Source organism: Carcharodon carcharias, chromosome 5 (genome assembly GCF_017639515.1).
Source record: "Carcharodon carcharias isolate sCarCar2 chromosome 5, sCarCar2.pri, whole genome shotgun sequence".
Lineage (NCBI taxonomy): Eukaryota > Metazoa > Chordata > Chondrichthyes > Lamniformes > Lamnidae > Carcharodon > Carcharodon carcharias.
In genome coordinates, this window is record NC_054471.1 from 1,063,956 (window position 1) to 1,091,432 (window position 27,477).

Consider the following 27,477-nt stretch of genomic DNA (forward strand, 5'->3'; position numbering starts at 1 on the left):
GGGGGAGAGAGGGAGAGGGAGACCGGGGGAGGGGGGGAGACTGGGAGGGGTGGGGAGAGAGACCGGGGCAGAGATGGGGGTGGGGGGGTTGGGGGGAGAGAGCGAGGGGGAGGCCGGGGACTGATACAGGCTCAGGAACAGCCAGTATGGTCTGGGAGAATCCTCCCTGTATTAAAGCATAGATAGAGCGAGAGAGTCTCCTTGCTCCATCAGTCACAGGGAGAGAGAGAGAGAGAGAGAGAGAGGGAGAGAGTGAGAGAGACAGAGAGAGAGGGAGGGAGAGAGAGAGAGTGAGAGAGAGAGCGAGAGAGAGAGGGAGGTAGAGAGAAGGAGGGAGAGAGAGAGGGAGGGAGAGAGTGAGAGAGAGAGAGAGAGACAGAGAGGGAGTGAGAGAGAGAGGGAGGGAGAGAGAGGGAGTGAGAGAGAGAGGGAGGGAGCGAGAGAGAGAGAGGGAGGGAGTGAGAGAGAGGGAGTGAGAGAGAGGGAGTGAGAGAGAGGGAGTGAGAGAGAGGGAGTGAGAGAGAGGGAGTGAGAGAGAGAGAGTGAGAGAGAGGGTGTGAGAGAGAGGGAGTGAGCGAGAGAGGGAGTGAGCGAGAGAGGGAGTGAGTGAGAGAGGGAGTGAGAGAGAGGGATTTAGAGAGAGGGAGTGAGAGAGAGGGAGTGAGAGAGAGGGAGTGAGAGAGAGGGAGTGAGAGTGCGGGAGTGAGAGTGCGGGAGTGAGAGTGCAGGAGTGAGAGTGCGGGAGTGAGAGAGAGGGAGTGAGAGAGAGGGAGTGAGAGAGAGGGAGTGAGAGAGAGGGAGTGAGAGAGAGGGAGTGAGAGAGAGGGAGTGAGAGGGAGGGAAGGAGTGAGAGGGAGGGAAGGAGTGAGAGGGAGGGAGTAAGAGGGAGGGAGTAAGAGGGAGGGAGAGGGAGGGAGTGAGAGGGAGGGAAAGTGTGTGAGACAGAGAGGTGGAGAGTAAGGGGGAAAGAGAGGAAAAACAGAAAAAGCGGGAGGGAGAATGGAGAGGAAAGACGGAGGGAGAATAGAGGGGAAGAGGGAGGGGGCAAGAGGGAGGGGGCAAGAGGGTGGGGGGCGAAGAGGGTGGGGGCGAAGAGGGTGGGGGCGAAGAGGGTGGGGGCGAAGAGGGTGGGGGCGAAGAGGGTGGGGGCGAAGAGGGTGGGGGCGAAGAGGGTGGGGGGAAGAGGGAGGGGGGAAGAGGGAGGGGGAAGAGGGAGGGGGAAGAGGGAAGAGGGAGGGGGAAGAGGGAGGGGGGAAGAGGGAGGGGGAAGAGGGAGGAGGGAAGAGGGAGGGGGAAGGGGGGGAAGAGGGAGGGGGAATGGGGGAAGAGGGAGGGGCAAGGGGAGGAAGAGGGAGGGGGGGAAGAGGGAGGGGGGGAAGAGGGAGGGGGGAAGAGGGAGGGGGGACGAGGGAGGGGGAAGAGGGAGGGGGAAGAGGGAGGGGGAAGAGGGAGGGGGAAGAGGGAGGGGGAAGAGGGAGGGGGGAAGAGGGAGGGGGAAGAGGGAGGGGGAAGAGGGAGGGGGAAGAGGGAAGAGGGAGGGGGAAGAGGGAGGGGGGAAGAGGGAGGGGGAAGAGGGAGGAGGGAAGAGGGAGGGGGAAGGGGGGGAAGAGGGAGGGGGAATGGGGGAAGAGGGAGGGGGAAGGGGAGGAAGAGGGAGGGGGGGAAGAGGGAGGGGGGGAAGAGGGAGGGGGGAAGAGGGAGGGGGGGAAGAGGGAGGGGGGAAGAGGGAGGGGGAAGGGGGGGAAGAGGGAGGGGGAATGGGGGAAGAGGGAGGGGGAAGGGGAGGAAGAGGGAGGGGGGGAAGAGGGAGGGGGGGAAGAGGGAGGGGGGAAGAGGGAGGGGGGAAGAGGGAGGGGGGAAGAGGGAGGGGGAAGAAGAGGGAGGGGGAAGAGGGAGGGGGGAAGAGGGAAGGGGAAGAGGGAGGGGGGGAAGAGGGAGGGGCGAAGAGGGAGGGGGGAAGAGGGAGGGGGAAGAGGGAGGGCGGAAGAGGGAGGGGGAAGAGGGAGGGGGGAAGAGGGAGGGGGGAAGAGGGAGGGGGAAGAGGGAGGGGGAAGAGGGAGGGGGAAGAGAGAGGGAGGGGAGAAGGGAGAGGGAGGGGAGAGGGAGGGGGGAAGGAGGGAGGGAGAGACGGAGGTATGGGGGATGAAGGTAGTGCAGAGCCAAGCCTGGGGGAAAGATGAGCAGACCGTCAGATTGTCTCTCTCTCTCTCCCCCTGCCTCTATTCAATTAGCTCTAGGGTTGGTAATGAACCTGGATGAAGTTCAGGACATCCTCCTTGGAGAGTTTCTCTGCATTGTGTCGTGTTTGAGAGTCGTGGACACGGACTCCATCTTCCCAGGCCCAGAACAGACGCTCAAAATAACAAACACTAGACACAAGAGAGACACTTAATTACCCTGACAGGCAGCGTATCTCAATACCATTCCCCAAAACATAAACTGCACACCCCCAAATCCCCCTAAACCTCAAATCACCCCCCAAATCACCCCCACGCACCCCCAAATCACCCCCACACACCCCCAAATCACCCCTAAACACCAAATTACCCCACACACACCCCCAAATCCCCTAAACCTCAAATCACCCCCAAATCACCCCCACGCACCCCCAAATCACCCCCACGCACCCCCAAATCACCCCTAAACCCAATCACCCCAAATCACCCTCAACACCCAAATTACCCCACAACACCCCAATCCCCTAAACCTCAAATCACTCCCCAAATCACCCCCCACGCCCCCCCAAATCACCCCTAAACCCCAATTCACCCCCACACACCCCCAAATCACCCCTAAACACCAAATTACCCCACACACACACCCAAATCCCCTAAACCTCAAATCTCCCCACACACACCCCCATATCCCCCTAAACCTCAAATCACCCCACACACCCCCAAATCACCCCATAACACCAAATCACCTCCCCATACACACCCTCAAATCAACCCCCACACACCCCCAAATCACCCCTAAACACCAAATCACCCCTAATCCCCAAATCACCCCCACACACCCCCAAATCACCCCTAAACCCCAAATCACCCCTAAACCCCAAATCACCCCTAAACCCCAAATCACCCCCAAATCACCCCTAAACACCAAATCACCCCTAAACCCCAAATCACCCCCACACACCCCCAAATCACCCCGAAACACCAAATCACCCCTAAACCCCAAATCACCCTCACACACCCCCAAATCACCCCGAAACACCAAATCACTCCCACACACCCCCAAATCACCCCGAAACACCAAATCACCGCCACACACCCCCAAATCACCCCGAAACACCAAATCACTCCCACACACCCCCAAATCACCTCCCCACACATCCCCAAATCACCCCTAAACCCCAAGTCACCACCCAAACCCCTAATCACCCCCACACACCTCCAAACCCCAAGTCACTCCCCAAACCCCAAATCAACCCCACACACCCCCAAATCACCCCTAAACCCCAAATCACCACCACACACCCCAAATCAACTCCCCACACCCCCCAGATCACCCCACACACCCCCAAATCACCCCTAAACACCAAATCACCACCACACACCCCAAATCAACTCCCCACACCCCCCAGATCACCCCACACACCCCCAAATCACCCCTAAACACCAAATCACCACCACACACCCCAAATCAACTCCCCACACCCCCCAGATCACCCCACACACCCCCAAATCACCCCTAAACACCAAATCACCACCACACACCCCCAAATCACCTCCCCACACACACCCAAATCACCTCTAAACCCCAAATCACCCCACACACACACCCAAATCACCCCCCGCACACACCCAAATCACCCCTAAACCCCAAATCACCCCACACACACCCAAATCACCCCCCCGCACACTCCCAAATCACCCCTAAACCCCAAATCACCCCACACACCCCCCAAATCACCTTCCCACACACCTCCAAATCACCCCTAAACCCAAAATCACCCCACACACACCCTCAAATCACCCCCCGCACACTCCCAAATCACCCCTAAACACCAAATCACCTCCCAAACCACCCCTACACACCCCCAAATCACCTCCCCACACACCCCCAAATCACCCCTAAACACCAAATCACTCCCCCAAACCCCAAATCACCCCACACACCCCCCCAAATCACCCCTAAACACCAAATCACCCTGCAAACCCCAAATCACCCCCCACACACCCCCAAATCACACCCACACACCCCCAAATCACACCCACACACCCCCAAATCACCCCCCACACACCCCCAAATCACCCCCCACACAACCGCCCGCATCAACCCTCCCCACAAACCACTTCTATTCCACCCAGCCAGTGCTGCCTGTACGAGGGGTGGAATTTGGGAGAACGTGCAGTCAGTTACTCACTGAAACGGGGTGATGGAGTCCGGGGGTAATTCATATGTCGATTCCTTCGATTGAGTGTTGTGGAAATATTTCCTCTTGGAATTTCGGCTGCAGCACATGGTCCAGGGATCTGGGGGGAAGAGAGAGTCCGAGTCAGGCAGAGTCAGGATGAACACGGGTGGGGGAGGGGCTGGGCGGAGTCAGGGTGGGGGAGGGATGGGCAGAGTCAGGGTGGGGGAGGGGCTGGGCGGAGTCAGGGTGGGGGAGGGGCTGGGCGGAGTCAGGGTGGGGGAGGTGACTGGGCGGAGTCAGGGTGGGGGAGGTGACTGGGCGGAGTCAGGGTGGGGGAGGTGACTGGGCGGAGTCAGGGTGGGGGAGGGGATGGGCGGAGTCAGGGTGGGGGAGGTGACTGGGCGGAGTCAGGGTGGGGGAGGGGATGGGCGGAGTCAGGGTGGGGGAGGGGATGGGCGAAGTCAGGGTGGGGGAGGGATGGGCGGAGTCAGGGTGTGGGAGGGATGGGCGGGGTCAGGGAGGGGATGGGCGGAGTCAGGGTGGGGGAGGGGATGGGCGGAGTCAGGGTGGGGGAGGGATGGGCGGAGTCAGGGTGTGGGAGGGATGGGCGGAGTCAGGGTGTGGGAGGGATGGGCGGAGTCAGGGTGGGGATGGGTGGAGTCAGGGTGGGGGAGGGGATGGGCGGAGTCAGGGTGGGGGAGGGGATGGGCGGAGTCAGGGTGGGGGAGGGATGGGCGGAGTCAGGGTGGGGGAGGGATGGGCGGAGTCAGGGTGGGGGAGGTGACTGGGCGGAGTCAGGGTGGGGGAGGGGATGGGCGGAGTCAGGGTGGGGGAGGGGATGGGCGGAGTCAGGGTGGGGGAGGGGACAGTGTGACGGGGCCTGGGTTGGGGTCAGGATCAGGTTTACAGTTGGGGTTGGAGTTGGGGTTAGGATTCAGGTTAATGTTGGTATTGGGTGGTTAGTGTGAACACTGTGCAATGTGTTCTCCTGTTAAATTCACAAACAAGTTGATATTACCACTCACCCCCCACCCCAAGCCCAGCCAGGATATTATGGGACGCTTCAATGGCCTACCTACCGTTCACAGTTTTAATGATGTGCAGGCCAGTGGGCAGGAAGTGTCGATCATCTCGGCCTGTGTAGGAGAGTCGTGGCATTCCACTCGAGCCCTTAGTGATCTTCATTTCTAACCTGCAAGAAAGCAGCTTCAACCCAAAATCTCACTCCCAAAAGACATGTTCCTCCAGCACATAACACAACATGAATCACACTGGAGAACAGTCCTCCACACACTGACTCTCATTGGGGTACGGGTACCACACACACTGACTCTCACTGGGGTACGGGGCCCACACACACTGACTCTCACTGGGGTACGGGCCCCACACACACTGACTCTCACTGGGGTACGGGTCCCACACACACTGACTCTCACTGGGGTACGGGTCCCACACACACTGACTCTCACTGGGGTACAGTCCCACACACACTGACTCTCACTGGGGTACGGGACCCACACACACTGACTCTCACTGGGGTACGGGTCCCACACACACTGACTCTCACTGGGGTACAGTCCCACACACACTGACTCTCACTGGGGTACAGGACCCACACACACTGACTCTCACTGGGGTACGGGTCCCACACACACTGACTCTCACTGGGGTACAGTCGAACACACACTGACTCTCACTGGGGTACGGGTCCCACACACACTGACTCTCACTGGGGTACGGGTCCCACACACACTGACTCTCACTGGGGTACGGGTCCCACACACACTGACTCTCACTGGGGTACGGGTACCACACACACTGACTCTCACTGGGGTACAGTCCCACACACACTGACTCTCACTGGGTACAGTCCCACACACACTGACTCTCACTGGGGTACGTTTCTCACACACACTGAATCCCACTGGGGTAGGGTCCCACACACACTGACTCTCACTGGGGTACGGGTCCCACACACACTGACTCTCACTGGGTACAGTCCCACACACACTGACTCTCACTGGGGTACGGGTCCCACACACACTGACTCTCACTGGGGTACAGGTCCCACACACACTGACTCTCACTGGGGTATGGGCCCCACACACACTGACTCTCACTGGGGTACGGGTACCACACACACTGACTCTCACTGGGGTACAGTCCCACACACACTGACTCTCACTGGGGTACAGTCCCACACACACTGACTCTCACTGGGGTACAGTCCCACACACACTGACTCTCACTGGGGTACAGTCCCACACACACTGACTCTCACTGGGGTACGGGTCCCACATACTCTAACTCTCACTGGGGTATGGGTCACACACACACTGACTCTCACTGGGGTACGGGTTCCACACACACTGACTCCCACTGGGGTACGGGTCCCACACACACTGACTCTCACTGGGGTACGGGTCCCACACACACTGACTATCACTGGGGTATGGGTCACACACACACTGACCCTCACTGGGGTACGGGTGCCACACACACTGACTCTCACTGGCGTACGAATCCCACACACACTGAATCGCACTGGGGTACAGGTCTCACACACACTGACTCTCACTGGGGTACGGGTTCCACACACACTGACTCTCACTGGTGTACGGGTCCCCCACAGACTGACTCTCACTGAGGTACGGAACCAACACACAATGACTCTCACTGGGGTACGTGTCCAACACACTCTAACTCTCACTGGGATACGGAACCCACAAGCACTGACTTTCACTGGGGTACATGTCCCACACACACTGACTCTCACTGGGGTACAGTCACACACACACTGACTCTCACTGGGGTACGGGTCCCACACACACTAACTGTCACTGGAGTACTTGTCCCACACACACTGACCCTCACTGGGGTACAGACCCACACACACTGACTCTCACTGGGGTACAGTCCCAGACACGCTGATTCTCACTGGGGTACGGGTCCCACACACACTGACTCTCACTGGGGTACGGGTCCCAAACACACTGACTCTCACTGGGGTACAGGTCCCACACACACTGTCTCTCACTGGGGTACGTGTCCCACACACACTCACTCTCACTGGGGTACGGGTCCCACACACACTGACTCTCACTGGGGTATGGGTCCCACACACACTGACTCTCACTGGGTACAGTCCCACACACACTGACTCTCACTGGGTACAGTCCCACACACACTGACTCTCACTGGGGTACAGTCCCACACACACTGACTCTCACGGGGGTACGGGGCCCACACACACTGACTCTCACGGGGGTACGGGGCCCACACACACTGACTCTCACTGGGGTACAGTCCCACACACACTGACTCTCACTGGGGTACGGGGCCCACACACACTGACTCTCACTGGGGTACAGTCCCACACACACTGACTCTCACTGGGGTACAGTCCCACACACACTGACTCTCACTGGGGTACAGTCCCACAAACACTGACTCTCACTGGGGTACGGGGCCCACACACACTGACTCTCACTGGGGTACAGTCCCACACACACTGACTCTCACGGAGGTACGGGGCACACACACACTGACTCTCACTGGGGTACAGTCCCACACACACTGACTCTCACTGGGGTACAGTCCCACACACACTGACTCTCACTGGGGTACAGTCCCACACACACTGACTCTCACTGGGGTACGGGGCCCACACACACTGACTCTCACTGGGGTACGGGTCCCACACACACTGACTCTCACTGGGGTACAGTCCCACACACACTGACTCTCACTGGGGTACAGTTCCACACACACTGACTCTCACGGGGGTACGGGTCCCACACACACTGACTCTCACTGGGGTACGGGTCCCACACACACTGACTCTCACTGGGATACGGGTCCCACACACACTGACTCTCACTGGGGTACAGTCCCACACACACTGACTCTCACTGGGTACAGTCCCACACACACTGACTCTCACTGGGGTACAGTCCCACACACACTGACTCTCACTGGGTACAGTCCCACACACACTGACTCTCACTGGGATACGGGTCCCACACACACTGACTCTCACTGGGGTACAGTCCCACACACACTGACTCTCACTGGGGTACAGTTCCACACACACTGACTCTCACTGGGGTACTGGGTCCCACACACACTGACTCTCACTGGGTACAGTCCCACACACACTGACTCTCACTGGGTACAGTCCCACACACACTGACTCTCACTGGGGTACAGTCCCACACACACTGACTCTCACGGGGGTACGGGGCCCACACACACTGACGCTCACGGGGGCACGGGGCCCACACACACTGACTCTCACTGGGGTACAGTCCCACACACACTGACTCTCACTGGGGTACAGTCCCACACACACTGACTCTCACTGGGGTACAGTGCCACACACACTGACTCTCACTGGGGTACAGTCCCACACACACTGACTCTCACTGGGGTACGGTGCCCACACACACTGACTCTCACTGGGGTACAGTCCCACACACACTGACTCTCACGGGGGTACGGGGCACACACACACTGACTCTCACTGGGGTACAGTCCCACACACACTGACTCTCACTGGGGTACAGTCCCACACACACTGACTCTCACTGGGGTACAGTCCCACACACACTGACTCTCACTGGGGTACGGGGCCCACACACACTGACTCTCACTGGGGTACGGGTCCCACACACACTGACTCTCACTGGGGTACGTTATCCACACACACTGACTCTCACTGGGGTACAGTGGCACACACACTGACTCTCACGGGGGTACGGGTCACACACACACTGTCTCTCACCGGGGTATGGGACCCACACTCACTGACTCTCACTGGGGAACAGTCCCACACACACTGACTCTCACTGGGGTACAGTCCCACACACACTGACTCTCACTGGGTACAGTCCCACACACACTGAATCTCACTGGGGTACAGTCCCACACACACTGACTCTCACTGGGTACAGTCCCACACACACTGACTCTCACTGGGGTACGGGTCCCACACACACTGACTCTCACTGGGGTACGGGTCCCACACACACTGACTCTCACTGGGGTACGGGTACCACACACACTGACTCTCACTGGGGTACGGGTACCACACACACTGACTCTCACTGGGGTACAGTCCCACACACACTGACTCTCACTGGGTACAGTCCCACACACACTGACTCTCACTGGGGTACGGTTCCCACACACACTGACTCTCACTGGGGTAGGGGTCCCACACACTCTGACTCTCACTGGGGTACGGGTCCCACACACACTGACTCTCACTGGGTACAGTCCCACACACACTGACTCTCACTGGGGTACGGGTCCTACACACACTGACTCTCACTGGGGTACAGTCCCACACACACTGACTCTCACTGGGGTATGGGCCCCACACACACTGACTCTCACTGGGGTACGGGTACCACACACACTGACTCTCACTGGGGTACAGTCCCACACACACTGACTCTCACTGGGGTACAGTCCCACACACACTGACTCTCACTGGGGTACAGTCCCACACACACTGACTCTCACTGGGGTACAGTCCCACACACACTGACTCTCACTGGGGTACGGGTCCCACATACTCTAACTCTCACTGGGGTATGGGTCACACACACACTGACTCTCACTGGGGTACGGGTTCCACACACACTGACTCCCACTGGGGTACGGGTCCCACACACACTGACTCTCACTGGGGTACGGGTCCCACACACACTGACTATCACTGGGGTATGGGTCACACACACACTGACCCTCACTGGGGTACGGGTGCCACACACACTGACTCTCACTGGCGTACGAATCCCACACACACTGAATCGCACTGGGGTACAGGTCTCACACACACTGACTCTCACTGGGGTACGGGTTCCACACACACTGACTCTCACTGGTGTACGGGTCCCCCACACACTGACTCTCACTGGGGTACGGAACCCACACACAATGACTCTCACTGGGGTACGTGTCCAACACACACTGACTCTCACTGGGGTACAGTCCCACACACACTGACTCTCACTGGGGTACAGTCCCACACACACTGACTCTCACTGGGGTAGTCACACACACACTGTATCTCACTGGGGTACGGGTCCCACACACACTAACTGTCACTGGAGTACTTGTCCCACACACACTGACCCTCACTGGGGTACAGACCCACACACACTGACTCTCACTGGGGTACAGTCCCAGACACGCTGATTCTCACTGGGGTACGGGTCCCACACACACTGACTCTCACTGGGGTACGGGTCCCAAACACACTGACTCTCACTGGGGTACAGGTCCCACACACACTGTCTCTCACTGGGGTACGTGTCCCACACACACTCACTCTCACTGGGGTACGGGTCCCACACACACTGACTCTCACTGGGGTATGGGTCCCACACACACTGACTCTCACTGGGTACAGTCCCACACACACTGACTCTCACTGGGTACAGTCCCACACACACTGACTCTCACTGGGGTACAGTCCCACACACACTGACTCTCACGGGGGTACGGGGCCCACACACACTGACTCTCACGGGGGTACGGGGCCCACACACACTGACTCTCACTGGGGTACAGTCCCACACACACTGACTCTCACTGGGGTACGGGGCCCACACACACTGACTCTCACTGGGGTACAGTCCCACACACACTGACTCTCACTGGGGTACAGTCCCACACACACTGACTCTCACTGGGGTACAGTCCCACACACACTGACTCTCACTGGGGTACGGGGCCCACACACACTGACTCTCACTGGGGTACAGTCCCACACACACTGACTCTCACGGGGGTACGGGGCACACACACACTGACTCTCACTGGGGTACAGTCCCACACACACTGACTCTCACTGGGGTACAGTCCCACACACACTGACTCTCACTGGGGTACAGTCCCACACACACTGACTCTCACTGGGGTACGGGGCCCACACACACTGACTCTCACTGGGGTACGGGTCCCACACACACTGACTCTCACTGGGGTACGGTATCCACACACACTGACTCTCACTGGGGTACAGTGGCACACACACTGACTCTCACGGGGGTACGGGTCACACACACACTGTCTCTCACCGGGGTATGGGACCCACACTCACTGACTCTCACTGGGGTACAGTCCCACACACACTGACTCTCACTGGGGTACAGTCCCACACACACTGACTCTCACTGGGTACAGTCCCACACACACTGACTCTCACTGGGTACAGTCCCACACACACTGACTCTCACTGGGGTACAGTCCCACACACACTGACTCTCACTGGGTACAGTCCCACACACACTGACACTCACTGGGATACGGGTCCCACACACACTGACTCTCACTGGGGTACAGTCCCACACACACTGACTCTCACTGGGGTATGGGTCCCACACACACTGACTCTCACTGGGGTATGGGTCCCACACACACTGACTCTCACTGGGTACAGTCCCACACACACTGACTCTCACTGGGTACAGTCCCACACACACTGACTCTCACTGGGGTACAGTCCCACACACACTGACTCTCACGGGGGTACGGGGCCCACACACACTGACGCTCACGGGGGCACGGGGCCCACACACACTGACTCTCACTGGGGTACAGTCCCACACACACTGACTCTCACTGGGGTACAGTCCCACACACACTGACTCTCACTGGGGTACAGTGCCACACACACTGACTCTCACTGGGGTACAGTCCCACACACACTGACTCTCACTGGGGTACGGGGTACACACACACTGACTCTCACTGGGGTACAGTCCCACACACACTGACTCTCACTGGGGTACGGGGCACACACACACTGACTCTCACTGGGGTACAGTCCCACACACACTGACTCTCACTGGGGTACAGTCCCACACACACTGACTCTCACTGGGGTACAGTCCCACACACACTGACTCTCACTGGGGTACGGGGCCCACACACACTGACTCTCACTGGGGTACGGGTCCCACACACACTGACTCTCACTGGGGTACGTTATCCACACACACTGACTCTCACTGGGGTACAGTGGCACACACACTGACTCTCACGGGGGTACGGGTCACACACACACTGTCTCTCACCGGGGTATGGGACCCACACTCACTGACTCTCACTGGGGAACAGTCCCACACACACTGACTCTCACTGGGGTACAGTCCCACACACACTGACTCTCACTGGGTACAGTCCCACACACACTGACTCTCACTGGGGTACAGTCCCACACACACTGACTCTCACTGGGTACAGTCCCACACACACTGACACTCACTGGGATACGGGTCCCACACACACTAACTCTCACTGGGGTACAGTCCAACACGCACTGACTCTCACTGGGGTACGTGTCCCACACACACTGACTCTCACTGGGTACAGTCCCACACACACTGACTCTCACTGGGGTACAGTCCCACACACACTGACTCTCACTGGGTACAGTCCCACACACACTGACTCTCACTGGGGTACGGGTCCCACACACACTGACTCTCACTGGGGTACTGGTCCCACACACACTGACTCTCACTGGGGTACAGTCCCACACACACTGACTCTCACTGGGGTACAGTCCCACACACACTGACTCTCACTGGGGTACGGGTCCCACACACACTGACTCTCACTGGGGTACGGGTCCCACACACACTGACTCTCACTGGGGTACAGGTCCCACACACACTGACTCTCACTGGGGTACAGTCACACACACACTGACTCTCACTGGGGTACGGGTCCCACACACACTGACTCTCACTGGGGTACAGGTCCCACACACACTGACTCTCACTGGGTACAGTCCCACACACACTGACTCTCACTGGGTACAGTCCCACACACACTGACTCTCACTGGGGTACAGTCCCACACACACTGACTCTCACTGGGGTACAGGTCCCACACACACTGACTCTCACTGGGGTACGGGTCCCACACACACTGACTCTCACTGGGGTACAGGTCCCACACACACTGACTCTCACTGGGGTACGGGTCCCACACACACTGACTCTCACTGGGGTACAGTCCCACACACACTGACTCTCACTGGGGTACAGTCCCACACACACTGACTCTCACTGGGGTACAGTCCCACACACACTGACTCTCACTGGGGTACGGGTCCCACACACACTGACTCTCACTGGGGTACAGTCCCACACACACTGACTCTCACTGGGGTACAGGTCCCACACACACTGACTCTCACTGGGGTACAGTCCCACACACACTGACTCTCACTGGGGTACAGTCCCACACACACTGACTCTCACTGGGGTACAGTCCCACACACACTGACTCTCACTGGGGTACAGGTCCCACACACACTGACTCTCACTGGGGTACGGGTCCCACACACACTGACTCTCACTGGGGTACAGGTCCCACACACACTGACTCTCACTGGGGTACAGTCCACACACACTGACTCTCACTGGGGTACGGGTCCCACACACACTGACTCTCACTGGGGTACGGGTCCCACACACACTGACTCTCACTGGGGTACGGGTCCCACACACACTGACTCTCACTGGGGTATGGGTCCCACACACACTGACTCTCACTGGGGTACAGTCCCACACACACTGACTCTCACTGGGTACAGTCCCACACACACTGACTCTCACTGGGTACAGTCCCACACACACTGACTCTCACTGGGATACGGGTCCCACACACACTGACTCTCACTGGGTACAGTCCCACACACACTGACTCTCACTGGGGTACGGGTCCCACACACACTGACTCTCACTGGGGTACAGTCCCACACACACTGACTCTCACTGGGGTATGGGTCCCACACACACTGACTCTCACTGGGGTATGGGTCCCACACACACTGACTCTCACTGGGTACAGTCCCACACACACTGACTCTCACTGGGTACAGTCCCACACACACTGACTCTCACTGGGGTACAGTCCCACACACACTGACTCTCACTGGGGTACGGGTCCCACACACACTGACTCTCACTGGGGTACGGGGCCCACACACACTGACTCTCACTGGGTACAGTCCCACACACACTGACTCTCACGGGGATACGGGGCCCACACACACTGACTCTCACTGGGGTACAGTGCCACACACACTGACTCTCACTGGGGTACAGTCCCACACACACTGACTCTCACTGGGGTACTGTTCCCACACACACTGACTCTCACTGGGGTACAGGTCCCACACACACTGACTCTCACTGGGGTACGGGTCCCACACACACTGACTCTCACTGGGGTACAGTCCCACACACACTGACTCTCACTGGGGTACAGTCCCACACACACTGACTCTCACTGGGTACAGTCCCACACACACTGACTCTCACTGGGGTACGGGTCCCACACACACTGACTCTCACTGGGGTACGGGTCCCACACACACTGACTCTCACTGGGGTACGGGTCCCACACACACTGACTCTCACTGGGGTACAGGGCCCACACACACTGACTCTCACTGGGGTACGGGTCCCACACACACTGACTCTCACTGGGGTACAGGTCCCACACACACTGACTCTCACTGGGGTACAGTCCCACACACACTGACTCTCACTGGGGTACAGTCCCACACACACTGACTCTCACTGGGGTACAGTCCCACACACACTGACTCTCACTGGGGTACAGTCCCACACACACTGACTCTCACTGGGGTACAGGTCCCACACACACTGACTCTCACTGGGGTACGGGTCCCACACACACTGACTCTCACTGGGGTACAGTCCCACACACACTGACTCTCACTGGGGTAAGGGTCCCACACACACTGACTCTCACTGGGTACAGTCCCACACACACTGACTCTCACTGGGTACAGTCCCACACACACTGACTCTCACTGGGGTACAGTCCCACACACACTGACTCTCACTGGGGTACGGGGCCCACACACACTGACTCTCACTGGGGTACGGGTCCCACACACACTGACTCTCACTGGGGTACGTTATCCACACACACTGACTCTCACTGGGGTACAGTGGCACACACACTGACTCTCACGGGGGTACGGGTCACACACACACTGTCTCTCACCGGGGTATGGGACCCACACTCACTGACTCTCACTGGGGAACAGTCCCACACACACTGACTCTCACTGGGGTACAGTCCCACACACACTGACTCTCACTGGGTACAGTCCCACACACACTGAATCTCACTGGGGTACAGTCCCACACACACTGACTCTCACTGGGTACAGTCCCACACACACTGACTCTCACTGGGTACGGGTCCCACACACACTGACTCTCACTGGGGTACAGTCCCACACACACTGACTCTCACTGGGGTATGGGTCCCACACACACTGACTCTCACTGGGTACAGTCCCACACACACTGACTCTCACTGGGGAATGGGTCCCACACACACTGACTCTCACTGGGTACAGTCCCACACACACTGACTCTCACTGGGGTACGGGTCCCACACACACTGACTCTCACTGGGGTACGGGTCCCACACACACTGACTCTCACTGGGGTACGGGCCCCACACACACTGACTCTCACTGGGTACAGTCCCACACACACTGACTCTCACTGGGGTACAGTCCCACACACACTGACTCTCACTGGGGTACAGGTCCCACACACACTGACTCTCACTGGGGTACGGGTCCCACACACACTGACTCTCACTGGGGTACGGGTCCCACACACACTGACTCTCACTGGGGTACAGTCCCACACACACTGACTCTCACTGGGGTACAGGTCCCACACACACTGACTCTCACTGGGGTACAGTCCCACACACACTGACTCTCACTGGGGTACAGTCCCACACACACTGACTCTCACTGGGGTACGGGTCCCACACACACTGACTCTCACTGGGGTACAGTCCCACACACACTGACTCTCACTGGGGTACAGTCCCACACACACTGACTCTCACTGGGGTACAGTCCCACACACACTGACTCTCACTGGGGTACAGTCCCACACACACTGACTCTCACTGGGGTACAGGTCCCACACACACTGACTCTCACTGGGGTACGGGTCCCACACACACTGACTCTCACTGGGGTACGGGTCCCACACACACTGACTCTCACTGGGGTACAGTTCCCACACACACTGACTCTCACTGGGGTACAGGTCCCACACACACTGACTCTCACTGGGGTACGGGTCCCACACACACTGACTCTCACTGGGGTAAGGGTCCCACACACACTGACTCTCACTGGGGTACAGTCCCACACACACTGACTCTCACTGGGGTACAGTCCCACACACACTGACTCTCACTGGGTACAGTCCCACACACACTGACTCTCACTGGGGTACAGTCCCACACACACTGACTCTCACTGGGTACAGTCCCACACACACTGACACTCACTGGGTACGGGTCCCACACACACTAACTCTCACTGGGTACAGTCCACACACACTGACTCTCACTGGGGTATGGGTCCCACACACACTGACTCTCACTGGGTACAGTCCCACACACACTGACTCTCACTGGGGTACAGTTCCCACACACACTGACTCTCACTGGGGTACAGGTCCCACACACACTGACTCTCACTGGGGTACGGGGCCCACACACACTGACTCTCACTGGGGTACGGGTCCCACACACACTGACTCTCACTGGGGTATGGTCCCACACACACTGACTCTCACTGGGGTACAGTCCCACACACACTGACTCTCACTGGGGTACGGGTCCCACACACACTGACTCTCACTGGGGTACGGTCCCACACACACTGACTCTCACTGGGGTACAGTCCCACACACACTGACTCTCACTGGGGTACAGTCCCACACACACTGACTCTCACTGGGGTACAGTCCCACACACACTGACTCTCACTGGGGTACAGTCCCACACACACTGACTCTCACTGGGGTACAGTCCCACACACACTGACTCTCACTGGGGTACGGGTCCCACACACACTGACTCTCACTGGGGTACAGTCCCACACACACTGACTCTCACTCGGGTACGGGTCCCACACACACTGACTCTCACTGGGGTACAGTCCCACACACACTGACTCTCACTGGGGTACGGGTCCCACACACACTGACTCTCACTGGGGTACAGTCCCACACACACTGACTCTCACTGGGGTACGGGTCCCACACACACTGACTCTCACTGGGGTACGGGTCCCACACACACTGACTCTCACTGGGGTACAGTCCCACACACACTGACTCTCACTGGGGTACAGTCCCACACACACTGACTCTCACTGGGGTATGGGTCCCACACACACTGACTCTCATTGGGGTACGGTCCCACACACACTGACTCTCACTGGGGTACAGTCCCACACACACTGACTCTCACTGGGGTACAGTCCCACACACACTGACTCTCACTGGGGTACAGTCCCACACACACTGACTCTCACTGGGGTACGGGTCCCACACACACTGACTCTCACTGGGGTACAGTCCCACACACACTGACTCTCACTGGGGTACAGTCCCACACACACTGACTCTCACTGGGGTACGGGTCCCACACACACTGACTCTCACTGGGGTACAGTCCCACACACACTGACTCTCACTGGGGTACAGTCCCACACACACTGACTCTCACTGGGGTACAGTCCCACACACACTGACTCTCACTGGGGTACGGGTCCCACACACACTGACTCTCACTGAGGTACGGGTCCCACACACACTGACTGTCACTGGGGTACGGGTCCCACACACACTGACTCTCACTGGGGTACAGTCCCACACACACTGACTCTCACTGGGGTACAGTCCCACACACACTGACTCTCACTGGGGTACGGGTCCCACACACACTGACTCTCACTGGGGTACAGTCCCACACACACTGACTCTCACTGGGGTACAGTCCCACACACACTGACTCTCACTGGGGTACAGTCCCACACACACTGACTCTCACTGGGGTACAGTCCCACACACACTGACTCTCACTGGGGTACAGTCCCACACACACTGACTCTCACTGGGGTACAGTCCCACACACACTGACTCTCACTGGGGTACAGTCCCACACACACTGACTCTCACTGGGGTACAGTCCCACACACACTGACTCTCACTGGGGTACGGGTCCCACACACACTGACTCTCACTGGGGTACAGTCCCACACACACTGACTCTCACTGGGGTACAGTCCCACACACACTGACTCTCACTGGGGTACGGGTCCCACACACACTGACTCTCACTGGGGTACGGGTCCCACACACACTGACTCTCACTGGGGTACGGGTCCCACACACACTGACTCTCACTGGGGTACGGGTCCCACACACACTGACTCTCACTGGGGTACAGTCCCACACACACTGACTCTCACTGGGGTACAGTCCCACACACACTGACTCTCACTGGGGTACGGGTCCCACACACACTGACTCTCACTGGGGTACGGGTCCCACACACACTGACTCTCACTGGGGTACAGTCCCACACACACTGACTCTCACTGGGGTACGGGTCCCACACACACTGACTCTCACTGGGGTACAGTCCCACACACACTGACTCTCACTGGGGTACGGGTCCCACACACACTGACTCTCACTGGGGTACGGGTCCCACACACACTGACTCTCACTGGGGTACAGTCCCACACACACTGACTCTCACTGGGGTACAGTCCCACACACACTGACTCTCACTGGGGTACGGGTCCCACACACACTGACTCTCACTGGGGTACGGGTCCCACACACACTGACTCTCACTGGGGTACGGGTCCCACACACACTGACTCTCACTGGGGTACAGTCCCACACACACTGACTCTCACTGGGGTACAGTCCCACACACACTGACTCTCACTGGGGTACAGTCCCACACACACTGACTCTCACTGGGGTACAGTCCCACACACACTGACTCTCACTGGGGTACGGGTCCCACACACACTGACTCTCACTGGGGTACAGTCCCACACACACTGACTCTCACTGGGGTACGGGTCCCACACACACTGACTCTCACTGGGGTACGGGTCCCACACACACTGACTCTCACTGGGGTACAGTCCCACACACACTGACTCTCACTGGGGTACGGGTCCCACACACACACTGACTCTCACTGGGGTACGGGTCCCACACACACTGACTCTCACTGGGGTACAGTCCCACACACACTGACTCTCACTGGGGTACAGTCCCACACACACTGACTCTCACTGGGGTACGGGTCCCACACACACTGACTCTCACTGGGGTACGGGTCCCACACACACTGACTCTCACTGGGGTACAGGTCCCACACACACTGACTCTCACTGGGGTACGGGTCCCACACACACTGACTCTCACTGGGGTACGGGTCCCACACACACTGACTCTCACTGGGGTACAGTCCCACACACACTGACTCTCACTGGGGTACAGTCCCACACACACTGACTCTCACTGGGGTACGGGTCCCACACACAGTGACTCTCACTGGGGTACAGTCCCACACACACTGACTCTCACTGGGGTACAGTCCCACACACACTGACTCTCACTGGGGTACAGTCCCACACACACTGACTCTCACTGGGGTACAGTCCCACACACACTGACTCTCACTGGGGTACAGTCCCACACACACTGACTCTCACTGGGGTACGGGTCCCACACACACTGACTCTCACTGGGGTACAGTCCCACACACACTGACTCTCACTGGGGTACAGTCCCACACACACTGACTCTCACTGGGGTACAGTCCCACACACACTGACTCTCACTGGGGTACGGGTCCCACACACACTGACTCTCACTGGGGTACGGGTCCCACACACACTGACTCTCACTGGGGTACGGGTCCCACACACACTGACTCTCACTGGGGTACGGGTCCCACACACACTGACTCTCACTGGGGTACGGGTCCCACACACACTGACTCTCACTGGGGTACAGTCCCACACACACTGACTCTCACTGGGGTACAGTCCCACACACACTGACTCTCACTGGGGTACAGTCCCACACACACTGACTCTCACTGGGGTTCAGTCCCACACACACTGACTCTCACTGGGGTACAGTCCCACACACACTGACTCTCACTGGGGTACAGTCCCACACACACTGACTCTCACTGGGGTACGGGTCCCACACACACTGACTCTCACTGGGGTACGGGTCCCACACACACTGACTCTCACTGGGGTACAGTCCCACACACACTGACTCTCACTGGGGTACAGTCCCACACACACTGACTCTCACTGGGGTACGGGTCCCACACACACTGACTCTCACTGGGGTACAGTCCCACACACACTGACTCTCACTGGGGTACAGTCCCACACACACTGACTCTCACTGGGGTACGGGTCCCACACACACTGACTCTCACTGGGGTACAGTCCCACACACACTGACTCTCACTGGGGTACAGTCCCACACACACTGACTCTCACTGGGGTACAGTCCCACACACACTGACTCTCACTGGGGTACAGTCCCACACACACTGACTCTCACTGGGGTACGGGTCCCACACACACTGACTCTCACTGGGGTACGGGTCCCACACACACTGACTCTCACTGGGGTACAGTCCCACACACACTGACTCTCACTGGGGTACAGTCCCACACACACTGACTCTCACTGGGGTACGGGTCCCACACACACTGACTCTCACTGGGGTACAGTCCCACACACACTGACTCTCACTGGGGTACAGTCCCACACACACTGACTCTCACTGGGGTACAGTCCCACACACACTGACTCTCACTGGGGTACAGTCCCACACACACTGACTCTCACTGGGGTACAGTCCCACACACACTGACTCTCACTGGGGTACGGGTCCCACACACACTGACTCTCACTGGGGTACAGTCCCACACACACTGACTCTCACTGGGGTACAGTCCCACACACACTGACTCTCACTGGGGTACAGTCCCACACACACTGACTCTCACTGGGGTACAGTCCCACACACACTGACTCTCACTGGGGTACAGTCCCACACACACTGACTCTCACTGGGGTACAGTCCCACACACACTGACTCTCACTGGGGTACGGGTCCCACACACACTGACTCTCACTGGGGTACAGTCCCACACACACTGACTCTCACTGGGGTACGGGTCCCACACACACTGACTCTCACTGGGGTACAGTCCCACACACACTGACTCTCACTGGGGTACAGTCCCACACACACTGACTCTCACTGGGGTACGGGTCCCACACACACTGACTCTCACTGGGGTACAGTCCCACACACACTGACTCTCACTGGGGTACGGGTCCCACACACACTGACTCTCACTGGGGTACGGGTCCCACACACACTGACTCTCACTGGGGTACAGTCCCACACACACTGACTCTCACTGGGGTACAGTCCCACACACACTGACTCTCACTGGGGTACGGGTCCCACACACACTGACTCTCACTGGGGTACAGTCCCACACACACTGACTCTCACTGGGGTACAGTCCCACACACACTGACTCTCACTGGGGTACGGGTCCCACACACACTGACTCTCACTGGGGTACAGTCCCACACACACTGACTCTCACTGGGGTACGGTCCCACACACACTGACTCTCACTGGGGTACGGGTCCCACACACACTGACTCTCACTGGGGTACAGTCCCACACACACTGACTCTCACTGGGGTACAGTCCCACACACACTGACTCTCACTGGGGTACAGTCCCACACACACTGACTCTCACTGGGGTACGGGTCCCACACACACTGACTCTCACTGGGGTACGGGTCCCACACACACTGACTCTCACTGGGGTACGGGTCCCACACACACTGACTCTCACTGGGGTACAGTCCCACACACACTGACTCTCACTGGGGTACGGGTCCCACACACACTGACTCTCACTGGGGTACGGGTCCCACACACACTGACTCTCACTGGGGTACAGTCCCACACACACTGACTCTCACTGGGGTACAGTCCCACACACACTGACTCTCACTGGGGTACGGTCCCACACACACTGACTCTCACTGGGGTACGGGTCCCACACACACTGACTCTCACTGGGGTACAGTCCCACACACACTGACTCTCACTGGGGTACGGGTCCCACACACACTGACTCTCACTGGGGTACGGGTCCCACACACACTGACTCTCACTGGGGTACAGTCCCACACACACTGACTCTCACTGGGGTACAGTCCCACACACACTGACTCTCACTGGGGTACAGTCCCACACACACTGACTCTCACTGGGGTACAGTCCCACACACACTGACTCTCACTGGGGTACGGGTCCCACACACACTGACTCTCACTGGGGTACGGGTCCCACACACACTGACTCTCACTGGGGTACGGGTCCCACACACACTGACTCTCACTGGGGTACGGGTCCCACACACACTGACTCTCACTGGGGTACGGGTCCCACACACACTGACTCTCACTGGGGTACGGGTCCCACACACACTGACTCTCACTGGGGTACGGGTCCCACACACACTGACTCTCACTGGGGTACAGTCCCACACACACTGACTCTCACTGGGGTACAGTCCCACACACACTGACTCTCACTGGGGTACGGGTCCCACACACACTGACTCTCACTGGGGTACGGGTCCCACACACACTGACTGTCACTGGGGTACGGGTCCCACACACACTGACTCTCACTGGGGTACGGGTCCCACACACACTGACTCTCATTGGGGTACGGTCCCACACACACTGACTCTCACTGGGGTACAGTCCCACACACACTGACTCTCACTGGGGTACAGTCCCACACACACTGACTCTCACTGGGGTACAGTCCCACACACACTGACTCTCACTGGGGTACAGTCCCACACGCACTGACTCTCACTGGGGTACGGGTCCCACACACACTGACTCTCACTGGGGTACAGTCCCACACACACTGACTCTCACTGGGGTACAGTCCCACACACACTGACTCTCACTGGGGTAGTCCCACACACACTGACTCTCACTGGGGTACGGGTCCCACACACACTGACTCTCACTGGGGTACAGTCCCACACACACTGACTCTCACTGGGGTACAGTCCCACACACACTGACTCTCACTGGGGTACAGTCCCACACACACTGACTCTCACTGGGGTACGGGTCCCACACACACTGACTCTCACTGGGGTACGGGTCCCACACACACTGACTCTCACTGGGGTACGGGTCCCACACACACTGACTCTCACTGGGGTACAGTCCCACACACACTGACTCTCACTGGGGTACGGGTCCCACACACACTGACTCTCACTGGGGTACAGTCCCACACACACTGACTCTCACTGGGGTACAGTCCCACACACACTGACTCTCAGTGGGGTACAGTCCCACACACACTGACTCTCACTGGGGTACAGTCCCACACACACTGACTCTCACTGGGGTACAGTCCCACACACACTGACTCTCACTGGGGTACGGGTCCCACACACACTGACTCTCACTGGGGTACGGGTCCCACACACACTGACTCTCACTGGGGTACAGTCCCACACACACTGACTCTCACTGGGGTACAGTCCCACACACACTGACTCTCACTGGGGTACGGGTCCCACACACACTGACTCTCATTGGGGTACGGTCCCACACACACTGACTCTCACTGGGGTACAGTCCCACACACACTGACTCTCACTGGGGTACAGTCCCACACACACTGACTCTCACTGGGGTACAGTCCCACACACACTGACTCTCACTGGGGTACAGTCCCACACACACTGACTCTCACTGGGGTACAGTCCCACACACACTGACTCTCACTGGGGTACAGTCCCACACACACTGACTCTCACTGGGGTACGGGTCCCACACACACTGACTCTCACTGGGGTACGGGTCCCACACACACTGACTCTCACTGGGGTACAGTCCCACACACACTGACTCTCACTGGGGTACGGGTCCCACACACACTGACTCTCACTGGGGTACAGTCCCACACACACTGACTCTCACTGGGGTACAGTCCCACACACACTGACTCTCACTGGGGTACAGTCCCACACACACTGACTCTCACTGGGGTACAGTCCCACACACACTGACTCTCACTGGGGTACGGGTCCCACACACACTGACTCTCACTGGGGTACAGTCCCACACACACTGACTCTCACTGGGGTACGGGTCCCACACACACTGACTCTCACTGGGGTACAGTCCCACACACACTGACTCTCACTGGGGTACAGTCCCACACACACTGACTCTCACTGGGGTACAGTCCCACACACACTGACTCTCACTGGGGTACAGTCCCACACACACTGACTCTCACTGGGGTACAGTCCCACACACACTGACTCTCACTGGGGTACAGTCCCACACACACTGACTCTCACTGGGGTACAGTCCCACACACACTGACTCTCACTGGGGTACAGTCCCACACACACTGACTCTCACTGGGGTACGGGTCCCACACACACTGACTCTCACTGGGGTACAGTCCCACACACACTGACTCTCACTGGGGTACAGTCCCACACACACTGACTCTCACTGGGGTACGGGTCCCACACACACTGACTCTCACTGGGGTACAGTCCCACACACACTGACTCTCACTGGGGTACGGGTCCCACACACACTGACTCTCACTGGGGTACGGGTCCCACACACACTGACTCTCACTGGGGTACAGTCCCACACACACTGACTCTCACTGGGGTACAGTCCCACACACACTGACTCTCACTGGGGTACGGGTCCCACACACACTGACTCTCACTGGGGTACGGGTCCCACACACACTGACTCTCACTGGGGTACAGTCCCACACACACTGACTCTCACTGGGGTACGGGTCCCACACACACTGACTCTCACTGGGGTACAGTCCCACACACACTGACTCTCACTGGGGTACAGTCCCACACACACTGACTCTCACTGGGGTACGGGTCCCACACACACTGACTCTCACTGGGGTACAGTCCCACACACACTGACTCTCACTGGGGTACAGTCCCACACACACTGACTCTCACTGGGGTACAGTCCCACACACACTGACTCTCACTGGGGTACGGGTCCCACACACACTGACTCTCACTGGGGTACGGGTCCCACACACACTGACTCTCACTGGGGTACGGGTCCCACACACACTGACTCTCACTGGGGTACAGGTCCCACACACACTGACTCTCACTGGGGTACAGTCCCACACACACTGACTCTCACTGGGGTACAGTCCCACACACACTGACTCTCACTGGGGTACGGGTCCCACACACACTGACTCTCACTGGGGTACGGGTCCCACACACACTGACTCTCACTGCGGTACAGTCCCACACACACTGACTCTCACTGGGGTACAGTCCCACACACACTGACTCTCACTGGGGTACAGTCCCACACACACTGACTCTCACTGGGGTACAGTCCCACACACACTGACTCTCACTGGGGTACGGGTCCCACACACACTGACTCTCACTGGGGTACGGGTCCCACACACACTGACTCTCACTGGGGTACGGGTCCCACACACACTGACTCTCACTGGGGTACAGTCCCACACACACTGACTCTCACTGGGGTACAGTCCCACACACACTGACTCTCACTGGGGTACAGTCCCACACACACTGACTCTCACTGGGGTACAGTCCCACACACACTGACTCTCACTGGGGTACGGGTCCCACACACACTGACTGTCACTGGGGTACGGGTCCCACACACACTGACTCTCACTGGGGTACGGGTCCCACACACACTGACTCTCACTGGGGTACGGGTCCCACACACACTGACTCTCACTGGGGTACGGGTCCCACACACACTGACTCTCACTGGGGTACGGGTCCCACACACACTGACTCTCACTGGGGTACGGGTCCCACACACACTGACTCTCACTGGGGTACCGTCCCACACACACTGACTCTCACTGGGGTACAGTCCCACACACACTGACTCTCACTGGGGTACGGGTCCCACACACACTGACTCTCACTGGGGTACGGGTCCCACACACACTGACTCTCACTGGGGTACGGTCCCACACACACTGACTCTCACTGGGGTACGGGTCCCACACACACTGACTCTCACTGGGGTACGGAACCCACACACACTGACTTTCACTGGGGTACATGTCCCACACACTGACTCTCACTGGGGTACAGTCACACACACACTGACTCTCACTGGGGTACGGGTCCCACACACACTGACTCTCACTGGGGTACGGGTCCCACACACACTGACTCTCACTGGAGTATGGGTCCCACACACACTGACTCTCACTGGGGTACAGTCCCACACACACTGACTCTCACTGGGGTACAGTCCCACACACACTGACTCTCACTGGGGTAGTCACACACACACTGTATCTCACTGGGGTACGGGTCCCACACACACTGACTCTCACTGGGGTACAGTCCCAGACACACTGACTCTCACTGGGGTACAGTCCCACACACACTGACTCTCACTGGGGTACGGGGCCCGCACACACTGACTCTCACTGGGGTACAGTCCCACACACACTGACTCTCACTGGGGTACCGTCCCACACACACTGACTCTCACTGGGGTACGGGTCCCACACACACTGACTCTCACTGGGGTACGGGTCCCACACACACTGACTCTCACTGGGGTACGGGTCCCACACACACTGACTCTCACTGGGGTACGGGTCCCACACACACTGACTCTCACTGGGGTACGGGTCCCACACACACTGACTCTCACTGGGGTACAGTCCCACACACACTGACTCTCAGTGGGGTACAGTCCCACACACACTGACTCTCACTGGGGTACAGTCCCACACACACTGACTCTCACTGGGGTATAGTCCCACACACACTGACTCTCATTGGGGTACGGTCCCACACACACTGACTCTCACTGGGGTACGGGTCCCACACACACTGACTCTCACTGGGGTACGGGTCCCACACACACTGACTCTCACTGGGGTACAGTCCCACACACACTGACTCTCACTGGGGTACGGGTCCCACACACACTGACTCTCACTGGGGTACGGTCCCACACACACTGACTCTCACTGGGGTACAGTCCCACACACACTGACTCTCACTGGGGTACA

The 27,477-nt window shown here is 58.3% G+C and overlaps 1 protein-coding gene across 1 annotated transcript in view; it reads right to left on the reverse strand.

Moving 5' to 3' along the window:
* Nucleotides 1-2,083: 2,083 nt before the first annotated feature.
* The window catches only part of cmtr1 (cap methyltransferase 1), a 270,971-nt gene continuing 245,577 nt past the window's right edge, over nucleotides 2,084-27,477 (reverse strand). Inside the window, exons 20-22 of the mRNA XM_041188132.1 lie at nucleotides 5,440-5,552; nucleotides 4,370-4,478; nucleotides 2,084-2,369 (exon numbers count right to left, since the gene is read on the reverse strand). Coding sequence (XP_041044066.1) covers nucleotides 2,234-2,369; nucleotides 4,370-4,478; nucleotides 5,440-5,552 — 358 coding nt within the window. The 3' untranslated portion in view covers nucleotides 2,084-2,233. The remainder of the gene's footprint in view (nucleotides 2,370-4,369; nucleotides 4,479-5,439; nucleotides 5,553-27,477) is intronic.